This window comes from Cetorhinus maximus, chromosome 11, assembly GCF_964194155.1.
Source record: "Cetorhinus maximus chromosome 11, sCetMax3.hap1.1, whole genome shotgun sequence".
Lineage (NCBI taxonomy): Eukaryota > Metazoa > Chordata > Chondrichthyes > Lamniformes > Cetorhinidae > Cetorhinus > Cetorhinus maximus.
The window spans coordinates 121,364,849-121,385,349 of NC_135889.1; the positions used below are offsets into that span (position 1 = coordinate 121,364,849).

Here is a 20,501-nt window from a genome sequence, read left to right on the forward strand (position 1 = left end):
CAGCAGTGACTGAGCCATTCTTGGTGATGGACATTGGAGTCCCTCACCCAAAGTACATCTGTGCCCTTGCTACTCTCAGTGCTTCCTCCATCTGGTGTTCAACATGGAGCAGCTGAGTTCATGGGGGGTGGGGGGTAATCAGCAGCTTTCGTTATCCATGTTTGACCTGATGCCACGAGGCTTCGTGGGGTCCATAGTCAATATTGAGGACTCCCAGGGCAACTCCCTGTTGACTGTATAACACTGTGCCGCCACCTCTGGTGGGTCTGTCCTGCAAGTGGGACAGGACATACCCAGGGGATGGTGATAGTGGTGTCTGGAACATTGTCTGTAAGGTATGATTCCGTGAGGATGACCAAAACAGGCTGTTGCCAGACTAGTCTGTGGGACAGCTCTCCCAATTTTGGCATAAACCCGCAGATGTTAGTAAGGAGGATTTTGCAGGGTCAGCAGGGCTGGGTTTGTCGTTGTCATTTCCAGTTCGATGTTGGATAATTTGACTGGTTTCATTCCTTTTTGTAGACTTTGGAGCAGTTGTTGATACAACTGAATTTAAATTCCACCAGCTGCCATGGTGGGATTTGAACCCACGTCTCCAGAGCATTAGCCTGGGCCTCTGGATTACTAGTTTGGCGACATTACCACTACACCACCGCCTCCCCCTTGTGGAACTTACATCAGCAAGAATGTCTGCAGTGTCAAGAGGGACAGGGAGAAAAAAAAATCACTTCAGGAATAACTTGTGAATCAATATTATGGGTTCAGGTGGCGGGGGAGTAAAGGCCAGCACAGACTGGTTGGGCCGAATGGCCTGTTTCTCTGGTGAACATCTGTGTATTTCTATGCAAAGACTTTAATTCTGAAAGCACAGTGACCACCAAGCTGTAAGGTTAATTTTCTAATTGGTTCTAGTGGAAACCCCTGAGATGAGCGACTGCCTCTGTGTCACAGTCCCCATGCTTCCCCCCAACCCCCTGCCCCTCACCTTGTTGGCAGGTTTCACGTCCCAGTGGTCAATCTCCTTTAGTTCCTGGAAGCCAGCTGAACGAAGATGTCGCTTGCACTCTTCAACAACTGCAACAAGAAAGCCGTGAACTGATTACTCACCCATATCAGGTTGCTCAATTCGTAAAAACACTACCCAGTGTGATATGTACTTAATCATTCAGAACAGCAAAATCTCTGACAACTCTGATCTGGGAACATCGGGACATTAGAAATAAGAAGAGGCCATTCAGCCCCTCAGGAATGTTCCGTCATTCAATTAGATCATGGTTGATCTGCATCTCAGCCCCAGCTACCCACCACCCCCCCCAACCCTTGCTCCATATCTCTTGATACCCTTCAATCTCTCTCTCTACGTCGTATCCTCATTGTCCAAGGATTGCTAATCATGGCTCATGCCACGATATTACCATGGGACAAGGCGAGGAGGCAGGCACCAAGAATTGCCTCAGCCGGCACAGGGATTGAACCTGTGGTTAGCGTTATTCTGCACCACACTCTAGCCATTTAACCAACTGTGGTAACTGAACCCCTCGCTGATAGCCTTACTCAATAAAAATCTATCAGTCTCAGACCTTAAAGCTCTAATTATCCCCCAAGCATCTACGACTTTTTTGGGGGGCAGTGTTCCAGATTTCCACACCCCTTTGTCTGAAAACTCTTTCGAGTTACCAACAGTCACAGATTGCAACTCTTTCGAGTACAATCACAGTTCTTGGTTTCCGGGAGTGGGACATGAACCCACAACCCTCTGATTCAAAGGCGAGGGTGCTATGAACTGAGCCACAGCTGATACCTCTCCCCTTTGTCTGAAGAAGTGCTCCCTCTCACCACCACTGAACAGCCTGGCTCTGATTTTAAGATTACAGCCCATTGTTCTTAATTCCCTCACCAGAGGAAACCGTTTCTCTCTATCTCTACCTTATCAAACCTATTCAACATCTGAAACACCTTGATTAGATGATTCTTCAATCACCTCCACTGAAGGAAAAACAAGCCTATCTCCTTGTCGTTTAACCCTTTCAGCCCCGGTATCATTCAGCTGCATCTGTGCTGCGCCTGCTCCAAGGCCAATTTGTCCTTGCTGAGATGTGGTCCCCAGAATGCAATGCAGTACACTAGGTGGGGGTTGGTGCTAATTTTCCTCAGGGTGTTTCAAGCCCAGGAACGCAGCTCAGACCCACGTCCTCCAATTCCAGGGGTGGTAGACGAGAGCACAACAAGTCAAACTGAGCTGAATCCTTGGAAAAACTGAAGGAACCGGAGCTCCTCAGCCTTGAAAGGAAGAGGATGAGAGTGAACTCTCACACTATGTCAGTAAACAGCACAGAGAAGGCAAGTCTGGGGCAAAAGTTAAACAGCAACAGGTCGGGGGCAGGTTCAGACTGGTGTCAGGGTAGATTTTGGTCTTATATCAGGAAGCTCTTTTTCAGACCAAGCAAGTGGCAGAGTGGCGATTGAAAAAGTCAGCCACAGCTCGGTTGATAGCACTCTGGGCCAAATCAGAAGGTTAGGGTTTCAAGTCCCACTCCAGAGACCTGAGCACGAAACTCTAGGCCTGCTGCAGTACTGGGGGAGTGCTGCACTGTTGGAGGTGCTGTCTACTGACATCAGTTTCAAACTGTCCCTTAGGTCTAGTTTCTCCCACAAGGGAAAACATCCTTTCAGCATCCACCCTGTCAAGTCCCTTCAGGACCTTATATGTTCCAATTACCTCTCATTTTTCTAAACTCCAATGGATACAGGCCCAGTCTGTCCAACCTTCCCTCGTATGATAATCCCCTCCATCCCAGGGATCAGTAGAATTCTAACTGAATTTTTTTGTTCCAATCATTTGGGCCCATTTCCAATAATCTTAGTTAAAAAGCAGTCCGAAAGGGTATTGAAAGCAGACTCTGCAGTAACTTTCAAAAGGGAACTGGATCCCCAATTAAAAAGGAAAACATTTGCAGGGTTATGCAGAAAGGGAGGGGGGGGAGCTGGGCCAATTGGATGTCTCTAGGGGAGACTTGGCACACGCACGATAGGCTGGATAGTCTCCCCGTGCTGTATGATTCTAACTATGAGTGCAAGTACATGATTGGTGACCCGGGCTCAGAAGGGCCACACAGCTGAATTAATCTGGGAGTTTAGTCAATGCACATAGCGTTGCCTGTCAGACAGTTATAGATTAAGAACTCCATTTGTCCCAGGTTAACTCATCCATCCAAAAAGGACTGACAGTCTTTTCCCTCACCAACAACTTGCATTTATATAGCACTTTTAATTTGGTAAAACATCACAAGGCACTTCAGCAAGAGCGCTATTAAACAAAGAGTGACAGCGAGCCACGTAAGACAGATGCCCAAAAGTTTGTTCAAAGAGATAGGTTTTTAAGGAGCATCTTAAAGGAAGGGAAATAGAGAGAGAGAAAGAGGGAGAGTGTTACAGTGAGTTTTAGGGAGGGTTTTGCAGAGCTTCGGGCCTCAGTCGCTGAAAGCATAGCCCCACTAGCGGAGTGAAGAAAATTAGGAATGTACAGGAGGCCTGAATTGGAGGAGAGCAGAGATCCTGGACAGTTGTGGGGCTGGAAGAGGTTACAGTGTTAGGGAGCAGTGGCCATGGAGGCATTTGAACACAAGGATGAGAATTTTAAGACTGAGGTGTTACCAGTTCGGGGCAGCAAGCCCCGGGGCGATGCGTGTAATAAACTCTGTGCGAGCTAGGATGCGGGCAGAGTTAGAATCATAGAATAGTATAGCCTTGAAAGAGGCCATTCGGCCCTATGAGTCTGTGCCAACTCTTTTGAAGATCAATCCAGTGAGTCCTACTTCCCCGATCTTTCCCCACGCTCCTGCAATTATTTCTTTTTTCTTATTTCTTCAAATATTTATCCAAATCCCTTTTGAAAGTTGCTACTGACTTTGTACCCTATCAAGCAGTGCATTCCAAATCCTAACCACTCATTGTATAAAAAAAGATTTCCCACATGTCACCTCTGGCTCTTTAGTTAATCACCTTATGGATGAAAACAAGTTTACGGAGGGTGCAGAGTGGGAGACCAGCTGGATAGTCTATTCTCTGGGAAGATCTGCAGGATGACATGGAAATGAAGATGCTGAATCCAACATATCGGAACTCTGTGCTGAGTACTGTGCAAAATCAATTATCACAGGGTGCAACCTTGTAAGTGTACTTCAGACCTTTCATTTTATGGTTATAGTCATGAATTAGGTGTCAGCCTTTCTTCAGTCGATAGCACGGTGTCAGAAGTCTGTCTGCTCAGGCCCCACTGCAGAGGAGCCTTGAACATTCAATGTAAGCCCACACTCCCAGTGACAGTACTGGGGGAGTCCTGGGAGGGGCAGCAGATGCATGGGAAACACTACTAGCTGCAAGTTCCCTTCCTAGCCACACACCATCGTGACTTGGAACTACTTGGAATTCCTTCATCGTTGCTGGGTCAAAACCCTGGCACTCCCTAAAAAAACAAGTGATCCAGAGGCCCGGGCTAATGCTCAGGAGACACGGGTTCAAATTCCACTACGGCAGCTGATGGACTTTAAATTTAATGTATAAATCTGGAACATAAAGCGAATCTCAGAAACGGTGACCATGACAACTATCATCAATTGTTGTAAAAGCTTATCTGGTTCACTAATGTCCTTTAGGGAAGGAAATCTGCCATCCTTACCTGGTCTGGCCTACATGTGACTTCAAACCCACAGCAATGTGGTTGACTCAACTGCCCTCTCTGAAATGGCCTAGCAAGCCACTCAATTCAAGGGGCAATTAGGGATGGGGAACAAATGCCGGCCTTGCCAATGATGCCCAGCACTGTGGGTGTATCTGCACCACACTGACTGCAGCAGCTCAAGAAAGCAGCTCACTGCCACCTTCTCAAGGGCAATTAGGGATGGGCAATAAATGCTGGCCTACCCATGACACCCACATCCCATGAACGAATAATAAAAAAAATCATCCTTTGGATGAGATGTTAACCTGAGGGCCCGTCTACCCTCTCAGACAGATGTAAAAATTCCACACAACTATTCAAATTAGAAAGGGGGAATTTTCCCAAGTGTCCTGGCCAACACTTATCTCTCGACCAACATGACTAAAAGAGATGATCTGGTCATTGTCCCAGTATTGTTTATGGGACCTTGCTGTGCAAAAATTAGGTTGCCATTTTCTACATTACACTTCAAAAGTACTTCATCGGCCATAAAACAGTTTCGGACATCCAGTGGTCATGACAGGGGCCCATATAAATGCATGCTAATACTTAGAGAAAGTTAATGAAACAAAGCTTCTCTACAGTGCCTGGTCTCCCAGAGTTAGAAAGTCTCACGACAATTGAGCGAGAGCAAGGAAATAGAAAAAGGTTGACCAGGGTTTCCACATCTGAACAGAGGAACTTCAGTTACATAGAAAGATTGGAGAAGCTGGGGCTGTTTTCTTTGGAGGAGAGAAAGTTCAGAGGGGGTTTGATATATTCAACAGAGGTATTCAACATCAAGAGGGGTCTGGACACAGTAGATAGGGAAAACTGTTCCCACTGGTGAAATGATCGAGAACGTGAGGGCGCAGATTTAAGACATGAGGAGAAAGATTTTCATGCAATGAGTGGTTAGGATCTGGAATGCACTGCTTCAGAGTGTGGTGGAGGCAGGTTCAATTGAGGCATTCAAGAGGGAATTGGACTATTGTCTGAAAAAGAAAAACGTGCAGGGTTACTGGGAGAAGGTGGGGAATGGCACTAGGTGCACTGCAGAGAGCCAGCACAGACACAATGGGTTAAATGGCCTCCTCTGTGCTGTAACAATTCTGTGATTCGGGCGTCAAAATGTGTATGTACGTTGGTGGAGGACATGATCTTCCCTCTAAAGGTCTAAAGGAATCACCTACTGATACTCACTGTACAGCCTCCCAGACAATGGCTGGGCATTTGGATGAAGGGCATTGTGAGGGTGCCAAATGCCTGGAGAACTTCACCGGAACAGCAGACAGCACCTTCAGAGGGTTGAAAATTGGATGGGGGACTAAAAATCAAACCTGAATGGTCCAATAAACTCACCCTAATGTCCTTGCAGTTTTTCATCAGCTTCAGCAAAGGGAACAAAAGTCCTGGGAGACTGCAACTGAGTCTGGATAAGATTGCTGCATAATCTGGACTCTGCAAACGACAGCTTCAAAATGCTTGTAATAATCAGCGATTTCAAAGGTATAGGCTCTGGAGAAGCAATCGGTCATAAAAGGAGCTCAATTAAATTGCTTCTGAAGAAGCCTCTTAGCTTTAATGGGATCTATGGTCCTTTGAAGAGACTGTTGCATATCCCACCAGCTGGATACGATTTTAAGGGATGAGCAATCAACATGAAAAGCAGCATTTGGCTGCAGTTTTGACAGGGGATGGAGAACACACCACGGCTGCCGTAACACCATGAACAAGCGGAGTGATCACGTGCACTGGCGTGCTTTGCTTCACTGAGCCGATCACAGGGCAACAAGGAAAGCAGCCGAGCATTTCATGAAGACGCTGCTTCAGATCTAAATAAATGCATTCCCTCCAATTTCTCCCCTTCTCTGCCTTGAAGGTGCTAACATCCTTGCCAGAGGTACAATTCCATGGGTACTCCTCCCCATCATTTTGTCAAGTCAAGTGCCAGTTCTTCTTGTGCGAGATTAGATGGTGTCGGCAGCTGGTGGACAGGTACAAAAAATAAATTTTAAGGCGTTATGGAATAGATCGCAAGGGAGTTGGAATACAGAAGGGTGCAAGCTATATAAAGCTCTGGTTAGACCATATTTAGGCTACTGGGCATATCCCAGGAAGGATATATTGGCCTTTCAGGTGATGCAATGTAGATTCACCGAATGGTACTGGGGCTAAAAGGGTTAAATTATCAGCACAGGCTGAATAAGGTCATAAGAATTAGAAGAATTAGAAGCAGGAGGAGGAAATTCAGTCCATCAAACCTACTCTGCCATTCAATAAGATCATGGCTGATTTGATTGTGGCCTTAACTTCACTTTCCTGCCTGTCCCCCATAACCCTTGACTCTACTTGTCAATCAAGGATCTATGTAATTCAGCCTTGAATATGTTCAATGACCCAGCCTCCACTGCTCACTGTGGAAAATAATTCCAAAGACCAATGACTCTCTGAGAGAAAAAATTCTTCCTTGTCTCTATCTTAAATGGGAGACATCTTATTTTTAAACTGTGCCCCCTAGTTTTACATTCTAGATAGACTAGGCTAGCGTTCCTTTATGAAGGGGTATTTAGTTGAGGTGTGTAAGATGATTAAAGGAGTCAATAAGAAATAGCTTCTCTTTATTTACCCTATGGTGGGAAGTATTCAGAACAAGGAGGCAGAACCTTAAAATTGCAGCTGTAAGTTCAGGAGTGGGAGAGACTAGGAAGTCAGCCATGTGAGGGAAAGAGTGTTGGAGCCTCTGCCATCCCTATCTATAGCTCCAGACTACAACATGTACATAAAAAGTGCATTGTTGCCATAGTAACTTGCACTCCCTGAATGAACTATAATACTACAGCACCTGTCCATGTCATTCATACATGTGATAAAATTTCTTGACAGATGTGACCAGTTGGACCTGTGCTAGCCCCAGCAATCTGCCCTCATTGCATTTTCCCCATCCTTTAACAGCCCAGGTTTTGCTGCCAAAATAACTCCCTGTTTAAAGGCATTCGCCATTATTAATATGCAAATCATCCAACAAATTTACGGTGAGGGAGATTTCCTACGAGTTGTGAATCACCACAAGCTGCTGGATGATTATACCACTCTGCCATTAGCCTCGTGAAAACAGTAACTCGCTCTCAACCTCCTTGTGAGTTTGTAGAAGTTGCTGCATTTGCACATCAATTCCCCCTTCAAGTCATACTTTAGGGTGGGTACTTAACAACAAAGAGTCTTTTAATGGCCAGATTTATGTTCCTGTAATGCCACTCAACCCCTCCAGCCCAGAAAGGAAACAACTGAAACTGTGGAGGCTCATTCAAGCAGCTAGTAAGTGCTTCTTAGAGATTTTTTTTTAAACTTAAATTAAAACTTTTAAAAATAATTTCTTACTTTTACAAACTGTCTCCTTTTTCTCTCTCTTTTAAGGCACTTTTGAATTGTAGTCACTGTAGGGAATGCAACAGCCAATTTTCACACAGAAAGTTCCCACAAACAGCCATACAATAATGACCAAATAATTGGCTTTATCGTGATGGTTACTGAGGGATAAATATTGTACAAGGAAAGAGTAATGTCTTATAGTCAATGGTCTATAAATACATCCCAGCATCTTAATCACTCATTGTGACTTAACACGCTGCTCACTGAAATCACTGTTGAAGCAGAAGTTCAGACTTCATAGGGTTAATCGCTGCATCTTCACTGAATCTTAGTTTCCCCTCACCAGTCCCCTTGTTCAGCGCCACTCTGATTGCAAACTACAAATCACATCAGTTACGTGTATCTTTCACACATTACTGCAACAACTGAATTACTCAATTGTAAAAGGCAAAGAATTTCTCCTGGGAGATTTCTGCAGTGATTTATCTAACATCGAGGAACCAATGAAGGATAGAAGTTATGCTACAGTTGTAAAAAGCTCTGGTTAGATCCTACTTAGAGCACAGAATCGCAGAACTGTTGCAGCACAGAAGGAGGCCATTTTGCCCATCGTGTCTGCACCCGCTCTCCGAAAGAGCAATTCTCCGACTGCCATTCCTTCGCCTTTTCCCTGTATCCCGGCACATTCTTCCTTTTCAGATAATAGTCAAATTCCCTCTTGAATGCTACAATTCCCCTCCACCACACTCTCAGGCAGTGCATTCCAGATCCTAACCACTTGCTGAGTGGAAAGAATTTCTCCTCATATCTCCATTGGTTTTTTTTTGCCAATTACTTTAAATCTGTGCCTTCTGGTTCTCGATCCTTCCACCAATGGGAACAGTTTCTCCCGATCTACTCTGTCCAGATCATTATTTTGAACACCTCTATCAAATCTCCTCTCAACCTTCTCTTCTCCAAAGAAAACAGTCCTAACTTCTCTGATCTTGTTACATAACTCAAGTTCCTCATCCTGGGAACCATTCTCATGAATCTTTTCTGCATTCTCTCTTCACATCCTTCCTAAAGTGCATTCAGTTCTGGGCACTGCAACTCAGGAAGGATATATCTGGCCTTGGACTGGGGTGCAGCACAGATTCACCAGAATGAAATGGATTAAATCATCAGGGCAGTTTGCATGGTTTTGCATTGTATTCCCTTGTATTGAAGATTGAGGGGTGAATTCACAGAATCACAGTGCAGAAGAGGCCCTTTGGCCCATCGAGTCTGCACCGACATGTGAGAAACACCTGACCTACCTACCTAATCCCATTTACCAGCACTTGGTCCATAGCCTTGAATGTTATGACGCGCCAAGTGCTCATCCAGGTACTTTTTAAAGGAAGTGAGGCAACCCGCCTCCACCACCCTCCTAGGCAGTGCATTCCAGACCGTCACCGCCCTCTGGGTAAAAAAGTTTTCCCTCACAACCCCCCTAAACCTCCTGCCCCTCACCTTGAACTTATGCCCCCTTGTGACTGACACTTCAACTAAGGGGAACAGCTGTTCCCTATCCACCCTGTCCATGCCCCTCATAATCTTGTACACCTCGATCAGGTCGCCCCTCAGTCTTCTCTGCTCCAACAAAAACAACCCAAGTCTATCCAACCTCTCTTCATAACTTAAACGTTTCATCCCAGGCAACATCCTGGTGAATCTCCTCTGCACCCCCTCCAGTGCAATCACATCCTTCCTTTAATGTGGCGACCAGAACTGCACACAGTACTCCAGCTGTGGCCTCACTAAGATTCTATACAACTCCAACATGACCTCCCTACTTTTGTAATCTATGCCTTGATTGATAAAGGCAAGTGTCCCATATGCCTTTTTCACCACCCCACTAACATGCCCCTCTGCCTTCAGAGATCTATGGACACACACACCAAGGTCCATTTGTTCCTCAGAACTTCCTAGTGTCATGCCGTTCATTGAATACTTCCTTGTCAAATTACTCCTTCCAAAGTGTATCACCTCGCACATTTCGGGGTTAAATTCCATCTGCCACTTATCTGCCCATTTGACCATCCCGTCTATATCTTCCTGTAGCCCAAGACACTCAACCTCACTGTTAACCACCCAGCCAATCTTTGTGTCATCCGCAAACTTACTAATCCTACCCCCCATTGATTTAATTGAGGTGTTTAAGGTAACTAAAAGAGTTGATAAGGTAGATAGGGAAAAACTACTTTTTCTGATGGGGTAAGTCCAGATCAAGAGGGCATCACATTAAAATTAGAGACAGGCAGCTCAGGGGTGATGTCAGGAAGCACTTTTTCACACTAAGGGTAGTGGAAATTTGGAACTCTCACGCACCCACCCCCCCAACTCCCACCCACTTCAACACAGAGATCAATAGATTTTTGCTAGGTAAAGGTATTAAGGATTGTAGAACCAAGGTAGGTAGATGGAGTTGAGATACGGATCATCCAAGATCTTATTGAATGGCGATGGAACAGGCTTATGGGGTTGAATGGCCTCCTCCTGTTTCTACATTTCCGTTCAAATATGGAGGAGAAGCACTGCTGAGTCGGATGCTGTTCTCACCCCTGTATTGTCCAGCAGAGCGAGCGGACAGTAATCAGAACCGTAAGCCTTGATTTAATTCCACCTGAAGGACACAGAGACCAAATGTATCCCCTACTGCTCAGGTCTAACAACCAAATTAAGTTAGCACTCAGTGGAGATGCTGTGCCACCATTGTAAGGACAGCAGAATCTATAATAATATTAAGCAGTTTTGTCGGTTTTGATTGGACGGGGTGAGAAGGGGTGGAATGGGGGATGGGATGGGAATGATGGGAATTGGACAGGGATGGGTCTATTGGATGGTGGTGCCTGGGTAGACTCAGTACCTGACTGTTACAATAAAGTATGTTTATTATTATTCTTTCATGGACTGTGGCCAGCATTTGTTGCCCATCCCTAATTGCCCTTGAGAAGGTGGTGGTGATATCTAATTAACCAACTGTCACCCCACAAGAACAGAACAGTGTTTCGCAGAACAACATCACTGAAGATAAAACCTTTTGCAAAGGGGGAGGGGGAAGAAATGGGAGATGGGGGGAAAAAAACAGCAGGTTGGAGGTGGAAGAACGACAGGGAGGGTGGTGGGATATTGCATGGGAGGTATGGAATGTGAGAATGGGATGAGATAAGAAGGGGTGGAATGGGGGATGGGATGGGAATGATACGAAAGGAGTGAGGAATGGTATGAGAGGGATGGCATGGAAAGGATGGAATGGCACAGAGTGGGGATTTAAAGTATTGTTGCAATAAAGATACTAATTACACTGCCAATGTCTGCAAGTTAAACTTGATTTTGAAAGAGAATTGACTAAATGAAAGGTTGAAGGGATATACAGTAAATCAATCTGAAAGAAGGAAAGATTAGGCGCTGGGAACATTAATAATGCTAAGAAAAGATTAATATTTTGAGCGTAATCTGTCATCAGAAATGGAAAGAGAAAGAGCCAGAAAAAGCTTTGCTCTGAAGGTTCTTTCACACCACAGTGGCCTTTGGGAACGATTTTCTTTTATTATTTGTTCATGTGGGCGTCGCTGGCTAGGCCAGCATTTATTGCCCATCCACAGAGCTGTGGGTCAGGAGTCACATGTAGGCCAAACCAGGTAAGGACGACAGATTTCCTTCCCTAAAGGACATTAGTGAGCCAGATGGGTTTCTACAACAATCAACAATGGTTTCATGGTCATCATCAGATTTTTAATTCCAGATTTCTTTTATTGAATTCAAATTTCACCATCTGCCATGGTGGGAATCGAACCCGGGTCCCCAGAGCATTAACCTGGTCTCTGGAATACTAGTCCAGTGACAATACCACCACCTCCGCTAAAAATGGAGGTGGAATGTTGCCGAGACCCAGAGGGGACACCCTGTATTCATTCGACAGCTGCCCTGGGATCTTTCATGTTCGCCTGAGCAGGCAGGTGGACCCAAGGGTTAACGCCTCATTCCAAAGACATGCTCAGTACCACACTCTGAGCGTCAGCCTAAATTACACACCCAGGGTTTCATGCCACAACCTCCTGACTCAGAGAAGGGAGGAAGGCTACCAACTGAGCCATTTTTGTACCGGTGAGTGGGAAGATATTTGCAAAGGTTTCCGTACAATTGCACCCTTAAAAGCACACTGAAGGACAAAGCTGGGATGCAATGATCTACGGAATGGGTCATTACAATTGTATTGGGCTGGTCTCAATTGCAATCCAGTCAGCTTTGAAGTCACTGACTTGCACTAGCAACTGGGCACTGACTTGCACTCGGCAAAGCAGCATTCATAGAATCACTGAATGGTTACGGCACAGGAGGCTATCTGGCCTAACGTCTCTATGCCAGCTCTCGCCAAGAACAAATCAGCTCAGCCCACTCCCCAGCCTTTTCCCCCATTCCTGCAAATTTTTCTTTTCAGGTGCTTAGTCAGCTCCCTTTCGAAAGCCGTCCTGCTTGAACTGGGACATTGTCAGTTCAACTGCAGGCTGCATCACAATCAAGCATGAGCCTACCTTCAGGCAATGTCCACACACTGGATCTTTCCAAGAGTCATTGCTGGTAGGTATTGGCGAATGAAACTGGAACTCACAGGCTGTAAATCAGAAGCAGGCAACAGAAACCTCCCTCATGATTTTTACATATTCTACAAGCAACAGAATGAAATGGTCAGCTTACCGTGATATGGGGACACCCCCTTATCCACAAAGGACAGGAACTCCTTGGCAGCATTCTGCACTGCGTCTTTCAAACCTTTCGTGCTCATGGCCTGAGTGGTGAAGAAGTAAATTAAACACATCAGATGACAAAGCAAGAGGCAGTCTTAATATCTACCCCAGGTGAAAAGCACCGAAAATCCCCAGCTTGATTTCAGAAACAAGTGGTTAAAAAAGCACATGGTATCCTTGGCCTTATAGACACATGACATCTACACCTTTGTATTCTAGTCCTCTAGGTATAAAGGTCAGCACTCCAGCACTCTGAATCACCCTCAACCTTCTCTTTCTAGAGAAAAGGGCTGCAGCCTATTTAGTTAATAAGAATATTTTCTCAGTTTTGTTATCATCCTTGTGAATCTTTTTTTGCACCTTCTCCAGTGCCTCTATATTCTTTTAGTAGTACAAAGACCAGAATTGTGCACAGTACTCTTAGTATGGTTCTACAAAGGTTCTGTACAACTTTAACATAACTTCTCTGCTTTATATTTTAACTCTCGGGAAATGGAGCCCAGTACTAGGTTTGTTTTTTTTCGGCTTTGTTAACCTGTTTTGCTACTTTTAGTGATTTGTGTTCTGTACTACTGGATCTCTTTGCTCCTCTACCCCATTCAGATTCTTATTTTCCAGGGAGTACTGTATTGTCCTATGAGGGGAGATTGAGGAGACCTGTATTCTCTACGGTTCAGAAGAATGAGACATATAAAATTCATGCAGGGCTTGACAGGGTAGATGCAGGAAAGGTGCTTGCCCAGCTGGGGGTTGCGGGGGCAGGGTGGGGGGTGTCTAGCACCAGGGGACACAGTCTCAGAATAAGGGGCAGGCCATTTAGGACTGAGATATGGAGGAATTTCTTCACTCAGAGGGTGGTAAATCTTTGGAATTCTCTACCCCAGAGGGCTGCGGAGGTTCAGTCACTGAATATATTCAAGACTGAGATCAACTGGTTTCTGGATATTAAAGATATCAAGGGGTATGGGGATACTGCAGGAAAATGTCGTTTAGTAGAAGATCAGCCACGATCTTACTGAATGGTGGAGCAGGCTCGGAGGGGCCAAATGGCCTAATCTTGCTTCTATTTCCTGTGCGAGTGACTTCCTTCCTCTTCCTACAAAATGCACCATCTCACACTTACTTATATTCATTTTCCAATTACACACCCATTCTGTAAGTTTATTATTAAGGGATATGGGAATTGGACGGGGAAAGTCGAATTGAGGCAGATCAGCCATAGTCTTACTGAATGGGAGCAGGCACAAGATGCTGAGGAGCCTAGGTCTATTTTTTATGTCAGCTCAGTTGGTTAGATGGCTAGAGTGTGGTGAAGAATGGCACCAACAGCACAGGTTCAATCCCCGTACCAGCTGTGATGGTTCATGGAGACCTGCCTCCTCACCTTGCCCCACACTTGCGGAGTGATGCCCTTTAAGCTATATCTAACCAATTGTCTCTCTCCAATAGAGAGAGATGCCTATGGTCGTTTGTGGACTATGGTTAATTACAAGAACATAAGAAATAGGTGCAGGAGTAGACCACATGGCCCGTCGAACCTGCTCTCCCATTCAATACGATCATGGCTGATCTTGGGCTTCAACTCCATTTACCTGCCCGCTCCCCATATCCCTTAATTCCCTGAGAGACCAAAAATCTGTCTATCCCAGCCTTAAATGCACTCAGTGATGGAGCATTCACAATCCTCTGGGGTAGAGAATTCCAAAGGTTCACCAGCCTTTGAGTGAATTAATTTCTCCTCAGCTCAGTCCTAAATGCCTTATCCTGAGACTGTGCCCCCGTGTTTTAGGTTCCCAGTGGAAATAATCTGTGTGTCCACCCTATCAAGCCCCTTCAGAATTTTGTAGGTTTCAATGAGATAGTCTCTCATTCTTCTAAACTCCAGAAAATGTAAGCCCAATTTACTCAGCCTCTCATCACAGAACAACTCCCTCACTTCAGGGACCAATCTAGTGAACCTTCATTGTACCGCCTCCAATGCAAGTATATCTTTCTTAAATCTGGAGAACAAAACTGCACAGAGTACTCCAGGTGTGGTCTCAAGAAAACCCAATTACTAATTACCAACTACCAATACTATTCCCACCTTGCACGAGGCTTTCAGTGGAGCAAGTCTGTCCACATATGGGAGTTGTGAGTATTCTAGTCTTGTACGGACTATGGCAGTATGGTAGTTGGGAAATGTTAAGAGACAAATCGTTTGTTATGAAAGACAGTTGGGATGCACCTCCATGGAGGTGAGAGTTCTATTTGAGACTGGTGAAGGTTGAGAGATCCAGAACATCAATACAAGCACTAAAACAGAGCTGCTAAAGGCAAGGAAATGGTAATTATTTGTCAAGTCTTGAAAAACATGAAGAAACTGTCTGAATAATTAAGGATTTTGATTGCCCTCACTGTCTACATCGGCTGTCTCTTGATTTGATGACATTTACTCAGGGTCATGAGTTTCTGCCACAGCTCTTCATGTGACTGAGCAGGTCAATTGTCAACCCACAGATCTTTGAGCACTCGGGGCAAGGGGCACCACGAGCTAGTGGGATGTGGAGTGCAGGATTTTCTTCCTTGTCTTTCCTTCTTTGCCGCCTCATTATTAAGACAATGCGGCTTCATGGGCAAGTTGTCGCCATTTTGAATGATTGGTAGCGAGCAATAATCTCAATGCTGCCAGGCTTCAAGGAGAGCTTCAGAGTGCCTTTGAAGTGTTTCCTTTGTCCCACCCTTTGCCCTACTGAAGAGCATGAAGGAGGTTGCAATAACGGCCTACTCCTGCTCCTATGTTCCTATAACGTGATTGGTCATTGCATGCCAAACTCTGCTGCATCAACCATTCTCTAATTCTAAGAAGGTGTTAGAGGGGACAGAGATCCAGGGAATTCCTTAATTAATCAGGCATCACAGTAGAGTTCAAGTCTGTCCTTACACAAAGTCCCCAAGTGTCTTTTGCCAGCAGGAGTCACTCGCAAACAATCAAATGTGGGCACAGTCGAGATAGCTTTTGTTAGCCGTGACTCAGTTGGTAGCACTTTCGTCTGAGTCAGAAGATTGCAACTTTAAGACTTGAGCACAAAATCAAGACTGACACTCCAGTGCAGTACTGAGGAAGTGCTGCACTGTTGGAGGTGCCATCTTTAGGATGAGATATTAAACCAAGGTCCTATCTGCCCTCCTAGATGGACGCAAAAGATCCTTTTGCTTTATTTCGAAGAAAGGCAGGGGAGTTCTCCCCAGTGTTCTGGCCAATATTTTCCCCAACATGACAAAAATGGTTCATCTTGCTGTTATCACACTGTTGTTTGTGGGAGCTTGCTGTGTGCAAATTAGCTACATTACAACAATGGCTATACTTCATAAGGGTTTCATTGGCTGTGAAGCTTCCAGTGCTCATGGAAGGCGCTATATAAATGCAAGTCTTTTTTCTTTCCTATGGTCAAGCTGTCCAAGTTCCTACCCCATCTGAGAGTCAGTACAGATTACCCGCCCTGACTGCAGCCACAAGCTTTGCTTACGATCTGCTAGCTGGCACAGTCATGAAGTGAAAATAAACACTAATTAGCTTGATGACCTGAAAAACCAGCTCCAGTAACTTTTTTTAAAATAAAAGCTTTCACCTCCACCCATCTCCAGATGATTTGCTGCTTCAGTTTCACTTTTGGCTTTTCATTTTGTCTAAGTTGGCTAAGATAGACTGGGGAACTTTATTGAAAGGCATGATGATGGATAGGCAATGACTAATATTTAAGGAGAGAATGTATGCATTGCAACAGTTATATAGTCCTATCTGGTGCAAAAACACAACAGGAAAACTGGCCCAAACATGGCTAACAAAAGAAATTAAGAATAGTATTAGATCCAAGAGGAGTCATATAAAGTTGCTTGAAAAAGTAGCAAGCCTGAGGATTGGGAGCAGTTTAGAATTCAGCAAAGGAAGACCAAAGAAATTGATTAAGAAGGGAAAATAGAGTATGAGGGTAAGCTTGCAAGGAACATAAAAGAGGACTGTAAAAGCTTCTCTAACTATGTAAGAAGAAAAAGATTAGTGAAGACAAATACAGTCCGAAACAGGAGAATTTATAATAAAGAACAAGGATATGGCAGAGCAATTAAACAACTACTTCAGTTCTGTCTTCATGGAGGAAGACACAAATAACTTCCCAGAAATACTAGGGAACCAAAGATCTAGTGAGAAGGAGGAATTGAAGAGAATTAGTATTATTAAAAAAGTGCTAGAGGAATTAATGGGACTGAAAGCTAATAAATCCCCAGGGCCTGATAATCTACATCCCAGGGTACTAAAGGAGGTGGCCAGGGAAATAGTGGATGTGTTGGTTGTCATTTTCAAAAATTCTGTAGATTCTGGGACAGTCCCGGCAGATCGGAGGATGACAAATGTAACCCCACTATTTAAAAAAGGAGAGAGGGAGAAAACAGCGAATTACAGACCGGTTAACCTAACCTCAGTAATAGGGAAAATGTTAGAGTCTATTATAAAGGATAACAGGACACTTAGAAAATATCAACGGGATTAGACAAAGTTAACATGGATTTATGAAAGGGAAATCATGTTTGACAAACCTACTGGAGTTTTCTTGACGACATAACTAGCAGAATAGGTAAGGGAGAAGCAGTGGATGTGGTGTATTTGGATCTTCAGAAAGCTTTTGAAAAAGTCCCATATAAGAGGTTAGTGTGCAAAATTAAAGCACACAGGATTGGGGGTAATATATTGGCACAGATGAGAATTGGTTAACAGACAGGAAACAGAGAGAAGGAAAAATTGGTCTTTTTTGGAATGGCAGGCGGTGACTAGTGAGGTACTGCAGGGATCAGTGCTTGGGCCCCAACTATTCACAATATATATCAATGATTTGAATGAGGGAACCAAATGTAATATTTCCAAGTTTGCTGACGACACAAATCTAGGTGGGAATGTGAGTGGTGAGGAGGATGTTAAGAGGCTTCAAGGCAATTTAGACAAGTTGAGTGAGTGGGCAAATACATGGCAGATGCAGTACAATGTGGGTAAGTGTGAAGTTATCCATTTTGGTAGGAAAAACAGAATGGCAGAGTATTAGTTAAACTGTGATAGATTTGGAAATGTTGATATACAAAGGGACCTGGGTGTCCTTGTACACTAATCGCTGGAAGTAAGCATGAGGTGCAGCAAGCAGTTAAGTAGGCAAATGGTATTTTGGCCTTCATTACGAGAGGACTTGAGTACAAGAGCAAGGATGTCTTTCTGCATCTGTACAGGGCCTTGGTTAGACCACACCTGGAGTACTGTGTACAGTTTTGGTCTCCTTATCCAAGAAAGGATATACTTGCCATAGAGGGAGTGCAGCGAAGGTTCACCAGAGTGATTCCTGGGATGGCAGGAGAGATTGGGCTGACTAAGTGTATATTCACTGGAGATTAGAAGGATGAGAGGGGATCTCAGCGAAATGTATAAAATTCTGAAAGGGCTGGATAGACTGGATGCAGGGATGATGTTTCCTCTGGCTGGGGGTGTCTAGAACAAGGGGTCACAGTCTCAGGATACGGGGTAAGCCATTTAAGACTGAGATGAGGAGAAACTTCTTCACTCAGAGGTTGGTGAACCTGTGGAATTCTCTACCACAAGGGGCTGTAGAGACCAAGTCACTGAATATATTTAAGAAGGAAATAGATAAATTTCTAGACTCTAAAGGCATCAAGGGGTATGGGGAGAGCGGGAGAGTGTGGTGTTGATATAGAGGATCAGCCATGATCATATTGAATGGTGGAGCAGGCTCGGAGGGCCGAATGACCTACTCCTGCTTCTATTTTTCTATGTCTATGTTTCTATGTTTTCTATTGCGGCATCATTGCAATTAAGAACGGAAAGAAAGACTTGGAATAACGTAGCTCCTTTCACCAGCTCAGGATGCCCCGAAGCGCTTTACAGGCAGTGAAATATTTTTGAAAGTGCTGTCACTGCTATAATGAGGGAAATGTGCACAGCAAGATTCCACAAACAGCAATGATATAGTGACCAGGTAATCTATTTTGGTGAACATTAGTAGTAGGAGCAGGGGTAGACCAAACAGCCCCTAGAACCTGCACCGCAGATGTTCATTGAGGGCTAAATATTAGCCCAGGACACCAGGCAAATCTCCCCTGCTCTTCCTCCAAAATAGTGTTGTGGGATCTTTCATGTCCTCCCCATAAGGCAGAAGAGGTCTCATTTTAAAGTCTCAATTAGCTTTAACATGCCCAAGGCTAGGTCACTGGGTAGGAACAGTGTTTTCCTGATCACTTCCTGTAACCTCTGTGGACAAGTACACAACTGGTAGCCAACTGTCCCTCGCAGACCAATAACCTGTCATTCACCAACTAAAGCTAGGCATGAAAGATGCTGCTGCTACCTGTAAAACTGTGTGCGTGATCTTGCGGAAAGAAGTTTCAAGAGGGGACAAGTTTAGTCAGGGAAGTGAAAGAATGGTAAAGTATCATCACAGTTTGGGCTCCCCACATACCAACTTAATCTCATTTCAGCTGGACATTTTCTGTATGTGGACAAGACCCTCTCATAGACTTATTGCCGGATCATAGAAAATTCTTACTGAAGCACAGGAGGGATGCCTGGCACCTGGCACCTCAGAAGGCAAAAACATACTACACTGCATATCTCCTACTTTACAAGACCTGGGAGCTTGGGGAGCCTATAGTTCCCTGTTGCTTCCTCAATGGCAACGCCTCAGCCAATCAGTCGACTTGCCATAGAACCATAGAAAAGTTACAGCACACAAGTAAGGAGGCCATTCAACCCATCTTGTCCATGCCAGCCCGAGGACACCCAGGTGCCCTTTCTAATCTCACCTTCCTGCACCCGGCCCATAGCCCTGCAGCTTACAGCACTTTAGGTGCAGATCCAGGTACTTTTTAAAAAAGAGTTTAGAGTTTCTGCCTCTACCACCAACTTGGGCAGTGAATTCCAGACACCCACTACCCTCTGCGTAAAAAAAGTTCTTCCTCATGTCCCCCCCTCTACACCTTCTGCCACTTATCTTGAATCTATGTCCCCTGGTTCTAGAAATCTCCACCAAGGGAAACAATTTTATCCTGTCCCCTGCTATCCATTCCCCTCATATAATTTTGTGCACCTCAATCAAGTCACCTCTCAGCCCTATTTGCTCCAAGGAAAATAACCCCAACCCATCCGATCTCTCCTCCTAGCTCCGCTTTTCCAACCAATCAGCACCCTTTTCTCCCGCGGCATGAACTGTTCCCTTTAAAATTTGATATTCTTGTGTTTGTCCCTGAGGAGTGCAAGGCAAGAGGAGTTCAAGCCGCAGGTCCCTCTTCTCAGCAATTTGCAAACGAGCGACTGTTTGGATACCGACTACGCTTCAAACGGAAAGTACTTCGTGGGTTGGGAGGCCCGTTGGCCTGAGGTTGGGGGAGGCGCTATATCAAGGCAACTCTCATCCTTCCTTTTCCCCCAGACAGATCGGGGGGGGGGGGCTGGGATGGATGGGGGGTGGGGTGGGATGGGATGGGATGGGGGGGGGTGGGATGGGATGGGATGGGGGGGGGGGTGGGATGGGATGGGATGGGGGGGCGTGGGATGGGATGGGATGGGGGGGGGTGGGATGGGATGGGATGGGGGGGGGTGGGATGGGATGGATGGGGTGGGGGAT

The 20,501-nt window shown here is 45.1% G+C and overlaps 1 protein-coding gene across 4 annotated transcripts in view; it reads right to left on the minus strand.

Annotated features, from left to right (window-relative positions):
• The window catches only part of dnpep (aspartyl aminopeptidase), a 57,999-nt gene that overhangs the window by 34,261 nt on the left and 3,237 nt on the right, over positions 1-20,501 (minus strand). For 2 of the 4 annotated variants that reach the window (XM_078552667.1, XM_078552665.1), the window contains exons 1-3: positions 14,908-15,152; positions 12,794-12,884; positions 986-1,074 (exon numbers count right to left, since the gene is read on the minus strand). In XM_078552667.1, the coding sequence (XP_078408793.1) occupies positions 986-1,074; positions 12,794-12,881 (177 nt within the window). In that variant the 5' untranslated portion in view covers positions 12,882-12,884; positions 14,908-15,152. Of the gene's footprint in view, positions 1-985; positions 1,075-6,061; positions 6,218-12,793; positions 12,885-14,907; positions 15,153-20,501 lie in introns of those variants that run through there. The other 2 variants (XM_078552668.1, XM_078552666.1) reach the window with 2 other exon arrangements.